At 44.5% G+C, this 12,037-nt stretch overlaps 1 protein-coding gene across 1 annotated transcript; it reads right to left on the reverse strand.

The window, feature by feature from the left end:
• Window positions 1-2,595: 2,595 nt before the first annotated feature.
• LOC101342571 (HLA class II histocompatibility antigen, DP beta 1 chain-like) lies at window positions 2,596-8,055 on the reverse strand (the record flags this gene model as incomplete). The annotated part of the gene is made up of 5 exons (XM_012559980.2): window positions 2,596-2,831; window positions 3,162-3,185; window positions 3,563-3,673; window positions 4,219-4,500; window positions 7,792-8,055. Coding segments are annotated over 4 exons (677 nt in total), but the record flags the coding sequence as incomplete, so codon positions are not given.
• Window positions 8,056-12,037: the final 3,982 nt, after the last annotated feature.

The raw sequence follows: 12,037 nt of genomic DNA on the forward strand, positions 1-12,037 counted from the left end.
GATACATATCCATTGGGCCTGTTATTAAATGATCATTAGAGCCTTTTTAAGGAGCAGTTTCACTCAGTGTGCCCAACTCCTAACTCCTTCAACTTTTGCCATCCCATAACTGGGCCCCATTGTCTCTGGAGGCTCAGAGCTCTGGGCAGTTGGAGAACACGAGAGGATGAAATGCCATCTCCTTAGGGTATCCTTTGATTTCTCACTACTCCTCATCTAGGGGCAACAATATTATCTTGAGAGACCATCTTCTCCCTAGAGACCTACGAATGACAGAAAATAAAGGGAGAAAGTGTAAAGGGGTGGGGAATGCAATGCTAAAGTGGAGTCCTCAACCTACTATATTTATCCTACTGCAGGTGACAACTATCACAGAAAAGGACACAGGGCAGAACCCAGCTTCAGGTTTACTTTAAAGCTCCAGTCCTAGGTTTCCTTTGAATCTCTGTGCTCCTCAAAGTCAATGACTGATGTACCCAATAACCCCTCCAATTCCTGCCTGTCTATATGATCCTACTGAAGCTAGCATATAGTTAGGGGTCCAGACACACAGAAAGTACTCAATAAATGTTAAAATTTTGAAGAACAGTGATGAGGCAACCCCACACTTGCCGGTCTCCATGCCCTGGTCTTCTCTAAGAACCCTCCCTGTACTGCATCCTTCCTGGGAAATCCCAAAGACAAATACACACCTGTGTATGTCAGAGCTAGATGTCTGATGCCTTCTTTCTGCTATTCTAGGGCCTATTCAGGTTCTCCTTATGCCATCAATTCCCTAGGAAAGTATATTCTGGAGCTGTAATGTGGGAATTTCTGATCCTGCCAGTAGCTAGGGCCCAGAGAATGTTCACTCTGCCCTGGGTACTCTTTAGTTGATAGCACAGGGAAGAGGGAACAAGAATGGTTGGGGAAGGCTGTAGTTGGGTGTGGTTTGGAATACTCAGTGCTTGGGTGAGGGATTTGTCTGCTCCGGGTCTGGGGAGTTACTATTGATCGAGATTTTAAGACCTTCATGTGTACCCTTGACCCCTCTACTTCTTTGAATTGCTGATAGCTAATCATATTAATTTCCCACTAAATAGGTTTCTCAGGTAGTAGCTTTAAAGCCTAAAGGGACAATGAGAGAGATAAAGGATCTTCATTTATTTACTTTACACTGCCCTAGTCACCTCACTATGGGGCAGCTGAAATTACTACACAAAACAAAGCAGCAGTTTGTATTTATAGATTTAGAGAAAACGATGCTGATCAGGGATAACAGTGTCTTAACTGAGCAAAGGCCATGTTTCTCTGTAAATTGTCAGGTTGAGTAATAGAAGAGCATGGATTCTGGAGTCAGATCTGAATTTTATTTGTGGCTTTGTCATGTGACAGCTGTGTCACCCCAGCAAGGCTGTTCCCATGTCTTTGAAAACAAAATGAAACTGTGTCCTCTCCACTAAGTTATGAGGATTAAATGAGGCATAGTGTGTTAAGCACTTAGCCAATTATGTGAGACCTGGTTGATTCTCCATGTACCCTGGCTCCTCTTCCTGGACTCGCTCAGTTAACTTCCTCAACCCCATCCTTTCTGCAGACCCCAGCTTTCCTTACTTCTGTATCAGTGACACCTGCATTTACACCTTCAGCCCTGACCTCTCTTTGAAATGGGTGAAAATGGTGCACACAAGAAGGGCATGATTCAGGGGGGGACTGTGTGAGAGGAACATAACAGCTCATGAGAACTGAACAGGGGCAAGTACCTAGGAGCAAACAAGATGCAGGAGCAGCTTGTAAGAAAACACCAGTTTGGTATGTCAGAGAGCTGCTAAGTACTCAGTACACGCATTAGGAAGTAATACGCTATACTTCATAGAAAGAGGAATCCTTAGACTAAATATGCTTTCTATCTTGAATTTAAAGGCAATTTAAGATGAAACACAAAATCCATAATAATTTGATTTTAAAAGTAGGCTTATGTTTGGAAAAAGTGCCACATCTATTGCTTTCAGTCTTTTTAACATTGAAGATGCATTTCCCACTGTTTGAATTACTAGGGCAGAAGGTCTGGGGTGGTTTGATGACTACAGACTTAGAGTAGAAGTCTGTATCCTCTGTAACTTGATGCACTAAAAAGGTTAAGCCATGTTTGATCAAGGACTATTTATCATGGTATTCAAGGAGGGGTTTAATGTTTATTACATTATATTCTTAATTTTTTATTCTGATACTAATTTACTACCAGTAAAATGGTATAACAAACTCAACGAATTATATGTTGAATCAGTGCTATGTGAATATGGGTTCTATAACCCCAGAATTCAGGGTCTGCTTATCCCTGAATAACTAAGGATGATGTTCTCAGATCTACAAGAATGAAGGTACCAAACGAATACAGGGAAGCCCAATGAAATACAGCAAATTCAGAGGAGGTCCACTTTCAATTGGCCACCTTCTCAAATAAATAGGATAGCCTCATTTTCACATTTTTGTTTTTACCTAGGTGTAAACAACAACAACTTCTTCATTAACTTCTACTCTTTATCAAAACCCTCAAGCAAAAACAATGGTAAAAGTGACTTGGTCCATATTCTTAAAAGAAAACAGACAACAACATTGGATTTTGATTATTTATGGCGTTAAGGACATGTGAACTTGGTTGGAGGCCCCATGAAAGAAGCTGTGCATGGAATCAGAGAGCAGAGCTACAGAAACTGGTTTACAGCAATTAGTTTTCATTAACATCCTCCTGGGAAGCTGAGGGTCTGTCCCAGAATCAGCCTCTGGGGCTAAAGAAACAGACAGATACTTGTTCTAAGGCACACATAGTCTTTCAGTTCAGATCAGGAACCCTGTAGGAGTAAAAGAAAAAGTTATCCCAGGTTGCTGACCCCTCTTTGTTTATGTCCCAGGGGAGAAAAATTATGGTAAGAGACTGAGTCTTAGCCTAATTAACAACAACAACAACAACAGCTTTTCTGGGCTTCCTTCACCAATGGAGCAAAATAATGCTTGTTTCCCACCCTCGCCCAAGGGCTGAGTTTGAAAGAGAAGTTCAGGCCCTGAGACTTCTCCTCACAATGTCCTAAACACAGTGTACCCAGGAGATGTCACAATGCAATGAAATGAATTAACATCTGTTTGCAACCCTCCCCCTGAAAAAAATGAAGCAGGAATATTACCTGTTTATCGAGATCCTTGTTGAACTAAAATGAAAGAAAGAAAGAGGATGTTTTCAGTCATGAAAAACACCTTAGATAATTAGATAAACTTTCCCATCCTCTCCCCCTCACCCCAATCCTGTCATCAGGAATTAAGACAGGGCTGGTTGGAGACTAACCCATCACTAAATGACACCCCCTGCAAAAGCCTGAGTACTGGAGACTTCCTGCATCTGGCTGAGATAAGATCCCAGTCTGGGGATTCCACTCTCCCTAAATGCCAGCTTAGCTCCTCAACCATCTGACTTCTGTGGTCTCCAGAATTCTCTGGGGCTGCTTTTCTGGCTCAGTCCCTTATCATGGAAGATGGATGAGAGAGACAGGGGAGGTTAAGTCTTAGCCAACTCCTGACGGTTCCTTACCTTTCTTGCTTCTCTTATGCATGAAGATACCCACTCCAAGGGTGATGAATCCCAGCACAAACCCCCCAACTCCGGTCAGCATTTTGTTTTTGGCAGAATCAGACTCTGCCTCTGGGAAGAAAAGAGCCCAGAATCAGTTTTAGCTGTATCTGAGTACCCCCTCAGGTCCTGTCTAAGATATTTGAGTCTGATGTAGAATACTGGCATGAGGACAGTGAGAGAGATACACTTTGGAGCAGGACTAAACTTGGACCCCTAAAGGACCCCCAAGTTCTGGAGCTTAGGGTGGGGGTGACTTCATCAAGGGGACAAACACTGATTTCTTGTAGCTGCCTCTCAAAATAACTCAGGAAAGGCTAAAAGGCTGACGGAAGAGAACCATTCTCATGTGTGAGGGTCATTCAGGAAGGTGTCTGAGTTCCCTATATTTTCTGACAAGGGGGAGACCTGTGAATCCTCAGAATTCCCTAGTCAGGGACAGGCAAGTCTCCACTGCCTCCAGCTCAGAACCACAGTCAGGGATTGTACAGGAGAAAGATGGGGTAGACGTGACTCAATGTACAGACACACAAGACAACATGAGGGGACCCCGAAGTCAGAACATCCCCTGCTCTGTAGAATGTGGGATCCAGTGGAGTTGTCAGGGAGTCACTCACTCCACTCCACGGTGACAGGACTATCCAGGCTGGGGTGCTCCACATGGCAGGTATAGACATCGCCCTGCTGGGGGGTCATTTCCAGCATCACCAAGATCTGGAAGGTCCAGTCTCCATTATGGACCAGATCGGTGGACACAATCCCAGCTGTTTCTTCATGTCCATTCCGGAACCACCGGATTTGAATGCTGCCTGGATAGAAATCTGTCACATGGCAGACAAGCAGGTTGTGGTGCTGTAGCGGCCCCCTCTTGGAAGGGGAGATGTTCACTTTAGGCTGGACTGTAAGCATGGAGAAAAACAAAAAAAAAGGTAATGGCATTTGAAATTATTATTTCTTAGACATTTTCATTATGGAATTTATTTGTAGATATTTACAATATAAATGACATAATCAGGCTAGTGAATAAGGGTAGTATGGAAAAGACAGAAGTAGACCTTCAAATGGAATATGCATGACTTTGAATTACATAATAAAGATTGAGAAGAACAGGAGAGAGACAAAATCAGCACCCTCTGGCAGACTTAGCAGAAATTTTAACTATAAGCCATTAACTAATAGTCTTTGGACAAAGAATGTTTAACCACCTATGAAACTACCTATCTTTTCGATGCTCTCTCGATGAAAAAGATGAAAATAATTTGTTGAAATTAAGATATGCTTGGACGATGATATTCTTTTGGTCTATCAATCTAATGAGTTTATTTAAAGGAAATGAAGTAAGTTTGACATGACTTATTCTTTAATGTATGTATTTTCTGATTTCCCTTACCAAAAAAAAGCAAATTTTCTATATTTATAGTAATATCCCCTAACCCAATATTCTGAGCACCTAGATGCTTGATTAGTAGGAATTCCAGCACTTTACCAAGTTCCTTCTCTGCAATTATGTCTTCTTGGGTTCCTTGAGGATTCTCACAAACAGTCAGGTATACTTGTACCTAAACCTCTCTAAACTTGATGTCCTCTCCTCTCCTTGTACAGCTCTGCTGCTCTTAGATCAATGTCCATACTGATGTCTGCTTCCTGTGATCTGCTAATACCCAATGCAGTTACTTGTTTTTGGCCTCTGCCATCTCTAGGGGCAGAAAAATTCCATCCACCCCTAGAGAAAGTCCATTCACAGAGATTTTCCTCATCACAGCTTCTCTGTCCTTAATAACTTAGTTTTTTGCTATCTCCCAGAGAACACAAATATCATGAGGTGGGGCTGGGTCAGGTTAAAGCACAGTCTTGAACTCTTCACACATCCATTGCTCCCACTGATATTTTGCCCTGTGCCCAAATTTGTCAAAACTGCCAGCCTTCTTTACTCAAAGTGATTTTCTTTTAGGGACACCTTCTGTCTCACCCTACTTCAATCGCCTTTATACATTCACAGTCCATCAGACAGTTCAACGCTATCTGAATCCCAGTTGTGGATTAGGTTTAAGTTTGTTCCCATAGGACTCCTGGCCTCATGCAACCTGGGATATCCCTGGACACGTAGTTTAAGGTCCTAGAATATTCTACCATAGGTTCTTTGCCATGAGTACACAACCAACCTCAAGGCGGGCACTGGAGCTATCTAGAAGCCAAATGGTCTCATCTCTGATCCAGCTCAAAATACATTTCACAAAAGCAAAGGATTCCTATTTACTCTAAGATTCCTATTTACTCTAAGACCACCTTGTCTAATGCCCACAAAACATCTGCTCAATTACTTCTAGACCTTAATTGGGCATCCACATCAGAATTGCCACAACTCCCATTCCCCTTTCCTCACCCATCTCTCCAAGTTCTTCCCCGTTCTGATTCATGCCCTTATTACTATTTACAATGATAACAGTTTCTGACTTGATCTCCCTAACTCCAGTCTTTCCTTTCCCCAACTCATGTCACACTCTTCTGAAAACTCAGCCCTGACCGTGTCATTTTCCTAGATAAAAACATCTTCAGTGCCTGGCAACACTTATATGGCTCCACGCGAATAACTACGGAGCTAATTAAAATTACATGTTTCCAGACCTCACCATCCCCTGAATCTGAATCTATGGTCAGTAGGTTTGAGGAATCTGTGCTTAAAAAAGACGTCCAGGAGTTTCTGGTGAGCAGAGCTAGGTTGGGAACCCACTGGCCTAGAAGATAAACCCAAACTCTGTAGCCTGGCATCCAGAGCTCTCTGCAATCTAGCAGCTGGTTATCATTAAAGACAATGGTGCCATGCAGAATTTTTGTGTCCCTACAAATTATTGGTAAGGCCCTCAACGGTTTTTGCCAATCCTATTGTTTTGGGTACTTCTCTCACCTAATTACCTCTGCAACTTTCCTAAACACATGTCACTCTCCTAATTCCTAATCACTTTGTCCCCCATCTCAGTCTCAGCAGATGACCTTGCCTATCACTTTTCCAAAAAAAAAGGTGGTCAAAAGGTATAACCTTAGACAGCTTCTACCTGCTCCCACCCTTCATCCTTTCCCTTTTATCTGTGACAAGGGTCCTTGTTTTTGTTCGGTTTCCTCAGGTTGGTGTACCCAGTCTCCCCCTCTACAAGCTAACGGGAAGAAGTTAATGCTCTTCTCTCCCGTCCTTGAAAAGTCCTCTTGACCTTGCACACACCTCATCTCTCCTCTTCCCTCCACACTCAGGTTTCCTGAAAGAACAGTAGAATTCAGCTCAAAAGCTACTCTGTGCCAGCGCTGGGGAATCAAACAAGAATAAAATGTCATCTCAGCCTCTGACAAGCTTATGCTCCACCCTCACCCTCATCCCCTCCTTACTTCTCACCTCCCACTCACTTCTCAGCCCACTGTGGTCCAGCTCCTGCTCTCACTGCTGCAGTCATCCTGCCCACCCTCCCCATCCCAAGGTCTCCCTAATTCCCAAACCCACATTTCAAGTTGTATCTTCCTGATCTTCCTAAGTTTTTACCACTGTCTACTGTGCCCTTTAGGTCACCTCTCTACCTCAACTTCTATGACAGCTCTGTCTGGATTCTCCTAACACTCGTTGTTTACTTTTCAATCTCCTTCACAGGCTTTTCTCTCCTGGCCAACATCACAAACGTCAACGTTCCTGGGATTCAGTCCTGTGTTCTCTTCTCTTCTCACTGGATCTCCTCTCCCTACATAATCTTATCGGAATATCTTATCTGGTCCATACTCTTCTCACCCGCTCCAGACCGTTTACTGTAACTGTCCATTACACAGTCCACCTGGGTGTCCCTCAAGCATCTCAAACCCAACAGACTCCAAAGTCAACGCACTATCTTCCTCCAAAAGTGTTTCCTCTTTGCACTGCCTATTTTGCTTGGAGGTACCATCATCATCTTCCACAAAACAAACCTGGAAGATATCCTTGTCTCCTCACCTCCACAGTTCACCAACTGGTCCTGCCCTCTCTCCCCTGGACAAGTACTAAGCCTCCAGGCTGGTTCCCCTCCCTCCTCATCCGCAGCCCAAAGTCCTCTTTCCCGCTTGACCAAAGGCTCAACGTCCCCGAGGCGGCCCCGTTCGCCCACCATCTCTCCGCTGACCCCGCAGCCCCCCGAGAGCAGGGCCCGCGGACGGAGACCCTCCTGCCACCGACTCACCTCGGCGATTCAGGAGGACGGGCGCACCCAGCTCGTAGTTGTGTCTGCACAGCGTGTTCTTCTCCGCCCGTCTAATCTCCATGTAGTCCTTCTGGCTGTTCCAGGACTCGGCGACCCGCCGCCCCAGCTCCGTCACCGCCACGTACTCCCCCACCTCGCTGTCGAAGCGCAGGAACTCCTCCCGGTTATAGCTGTATGTGTTCACGTAGCGCTGCGTCCCGTTAAACGCGTAGCAGTCGTGCCGTGCCTGAACCATGTAATTCTCTGCGGGGAGAGGGGCGGTGCTGAGAGGGCGGGCCCTACTGCCGCGCACCCGCGGATCCCCGCGAGGCCCTCTGGGTGAGGAGAGCGGCCGCACCCGGGCCGCGTCCTCTCGCCTCGCCGCCCCTCGCGCCTCGCTCCGCCCTCCCGCCGGACTCAAACCCGAAGCGGCCCTGGGCCCCCGGGCCTGAGAGCGCTGACCCTGCGCGCCACGGTCTCCGCGTCCTGGTGCCTCCCAGCCAAGTAGCCACGTTTTGTATTCGTGATGGTCCCCTCCTCTTTCTTTCTTTCTTACATTTACTAATTGTACAAGTACAGGGTACTGAAATCTTCCCTGAATTTCCCTGCCTCATGGTTGGATTTTAAAAATATCTTTTTCTAATGAGTTATGTGACTTTGGACAGGTTAGAACCTTTCTGGCCTCTGTCTTCTCACCCATATAATGAGAGAATTTAATGTGATTCAGTGTTAAGAGGTGATTGATTAGGTGATGTTGAGAGAGTTGTGGACATACGAAGGAGAAAGTAGTCAATTTTGCTAGCAGCTTGAAGAGGAGAGGGAGATGAGGGCTTCTGAGAGAGGTAATAGTTCATCTGGGGTCACAGTAGAATCTCACTAGAGGGAGCAGTGGAGAGAGGCTCTCAGGCAGAGGGTCGGCAGGGCAGAAGGAGCTGGGGAAAACGGAGAGTGGTGCGGTCTCTCTGAGCTCCTTCCCTGACATTGTCATCCTGGTGACAATCTTGGTTCAAATGTCAGCTCCTCCACGAAGCTTTCCCTCATTTCTTTCTCTGTTCCACAATTAGGTGCTCTTTCTTATGTACCACCGTTACATCTTGTATATACCTCAATTTTCCCCTTGCGTTGTATGCTGGAAATAAATTTCTTAAAGGTTGGCATAAGAAAGACTTCCTACCCTGAATGTTAATGTTTCTTTTCATTTTTCAAATATGGTTTCAAGGAGAATGTGGATTTTATATTAATCAGTGAAAATCATCACAACACCCAGAGAACTTGGGGGTGACATCGTTGTTCCTAGAGGTATTGATGATGTCATTTTTAATATAAAGAAATGTGGCAGCCTTCACCACATGCTGGTCTTCTTAAGGAGTGCTGCCAGCAGTGTTTTGGCAGGTGAAATCTGCACAGAAGTAACAATGATCGAGCACATTTGTCTTTGCGTCTGTGTGAGTCTCTTTGGGCCTGGTCTGTTCTTGATCACATTAGGGAAATTAAGGTGGTGTGACTGTTACCACATTTATTTCATCTTCTTCAAGTTAACTTCTTAAGGTAAATATTTACTGTCTATTTTTCTACATCCAGCATCTAATACAGTGTTCAGTAAGTATTTGTGTATCAGTGAATAAATGAACAAACAACTAAAAGGAACTATGTGCCCGGAATATAAGAGGGAACTCTAAAATGTTTTATCAAAATTGTTTTTAAATAGAAAGCTCTGTTAATTCACTAAAAATAATATTACACGTTTAAATACCAGATCCAATTTATCACACAGCTTCTGAGACTACATTTAATGTGTGGTGGAGCTACAAATGTTTTTCAAATAGGATGCTCACTTGCTTTTAACTGTGTCAGGGGAAGACTACATTAGAGGACGTGGGAAAGACTGAAGCCAAACCTGAGGAGCCCAGAACACCAGATGAAACTCCGCAGCAAACTCTAGTCTTAAGTACTGGGGAGACTTCCTGAGGATATTGTTAGGTCTGGAGTTTCCAGGAGAAAGAAGGGGTGGTTGTGGGGGGCCTGGATGCTATCTCTGTCATCATAGTGATGGCTGGAATAAATCTGGTTCATGTGGTGACTTCAGTTCTACCTCAGTGCTTCATGTGCCCCCAACCAGAAGCTGCACAACTGGTGGGACTAGCCTCAGGGGCAACCATAAAAGCCTCTCATCTGCAGTATCAGCGCTAAGGCGAGATCCCAATTCTTGGCCCAGAGAGCCCGTCCTGCCTCCTCTCTTGGTGCCCTGTGGCCTAGCCCCTTGAGCCCCCAACTCCCTCAGACTAGGAGTCTTTCTGTCTCTGCCAATCACTGCCCCTTCCCACCCAACTGCCACAGCTCTGAATGTGTGTCCTGTAATTTTTTATAGGTTATTTCTCATTTTCCCTCCCCAGTTACCAATCAGGGACCATTTCTGTCAATCCAGAAAAGTAACTTTGAAACTTTTTTTATAAAAGCACCATTCATCTTTGTTTTCGGATGCAATTTTACCTGCAAGCTAGACATAAGTGATGAGTGTGTTCTTTGGGCAATTTAAAATTGTCATTTGTTTATATGTGTATGAGGAGCCCTGGTGATGCAGTGGTTAAACACTCAGCTGCTAACTGAAAGGTCAGCGGTTGGAACCCATCAGCCACTCCGTAGGAGAAAGATGTGGCAGTCTGTTTCCATAAGGATTACAGCCTTGGAAACCCTATGGGGCAGTTCTACTCTGTCCTATAAAGTTGCTGTGAGTTGGAATGGACTCTATTGCAATGGTTTTTTTTGGGTATGTGCATATGAGAAACTTACACTGTTTGTGGAACCTTTGAAGCAACTGAGTTGCCTAGAGCACAGTTTGAAAAGTACTAATCTAAAGGAAATCATCTCTCATTCAAAACAGGATATATTTTTAAAAATAATTATAGGAGAATATAATGGAGGCAATATGATGTGAGAAAAAGAACACATTACAAGTATGGTTTCAAGTCCCAGCTCTACCACTTATTACTATGTGATCTTGGACAAGTAACAACCTCTCTAAGTCTCCATTTCTTGAAATGTAAAATAGCAATGCTACTGTTTACTGCTCTGAGAATTAAATAAGTTAACTTATGTAAAGCATGTAGCACTGTATCTGACACTGCTCCATATATGTTAGTCCCTTCCCCTTTTCAATGTATGGTCTCTTTTAATATGTGCAAAATTCTAAAGAAACACCTAGGAGGGAGGGAACCAGTTCAGTCCACACAGGGGCTGCTGGAAAATCACAAGCAGCAGACCTTAATGGTTGAAAAGCTTTTGTTGACTATCTGCAGATTAGATCTTCCTGCCTCTCCCTTTTCTAATGCTTTTACTTGGGAATTTAAGTGACAAAAAGAGTAAGAAAATAAAGACTCAAATCTACAATGAGCTGGTGGGATGGGGAGGACTTTGGACTGTGGCCTTAAGACCCTGGGATAGTCAGTTTGGTGATGAGGGAACCTCAGTCATAAAAGCTTATTTTTAAAGTCTGCCAGAACTAAAAAGATGTTGCCTCCATAAGTTTGGTTTTTTGAGCCCCATCTTCTACATCATCACTTCATACTCAATAGGGGTCATCTCGACCAAGCTTTTCTCCCCTGGTCCCCTTCAATCTAAAGTCTGTCCTCTCATGCCGTTTCTCTTCTGCCCTGTTTGAGGCTGGCAGTTGGAATAGTGTGAAGGGAATTGTAGATACCTCCCTGCCTAGTCTATCCACATTCCCATGTGACTCCAGCTCCTCCTGCAGGTTTTTACTGAGCATTTGTTCTGGTAACTTACCCTCAATCCCTTTCACATACCTACACATTCCTCTCCGCTACTTCCCTCTCCCACCATCACAGCACCACTCTGTTCTCTGTTCATTCCACCTATGGGATGACCATGACTGCCACCACTGCCCATTATTCTACAGATCAGCACTTCCTATGGGATCCAGGTACTGCCACCCCTCATCTCCTGTTGAACATTATTCACTATCATCCAACTACATCTTCAGGCTCCTCTTTTCCCAGCCTCATCCCTCTCTAATTCCCAGGATTCTGAAGGCACAGGCTATACAGCTGAGCTGTCCTGCTAGTTAGTTCCCAGCACTTCTCTGTGACTAACATCTGCTAGGTTCCCTCCCATTTCAGCAAATAGGTCCAATGGAAAAGAGAGTGGCCTCGGGGCTTGAAGGCTGTACTCAGGAGATTCAAATGAAAACAGTATGTCTTAGGGAGGGGTGCAGAGAGGTCTAAAGGAGGAT

Source organism: Trichechus manatus, unplaced genomic scaffold (genome assembly GCF_000243295.1).
Source record: "Trichechus manatus latirostris isolate Lorelei unplaced genomic scaffold, TriManLat1.0 scaffold00575, whole genome shotgun sequence".
Classification (NCBI taxonomy): Eukaryota; Metazoa; Chordata; class Mammalia; order Sirenia; family Trichechidae; genus Trichechus; species Trichechus manatus.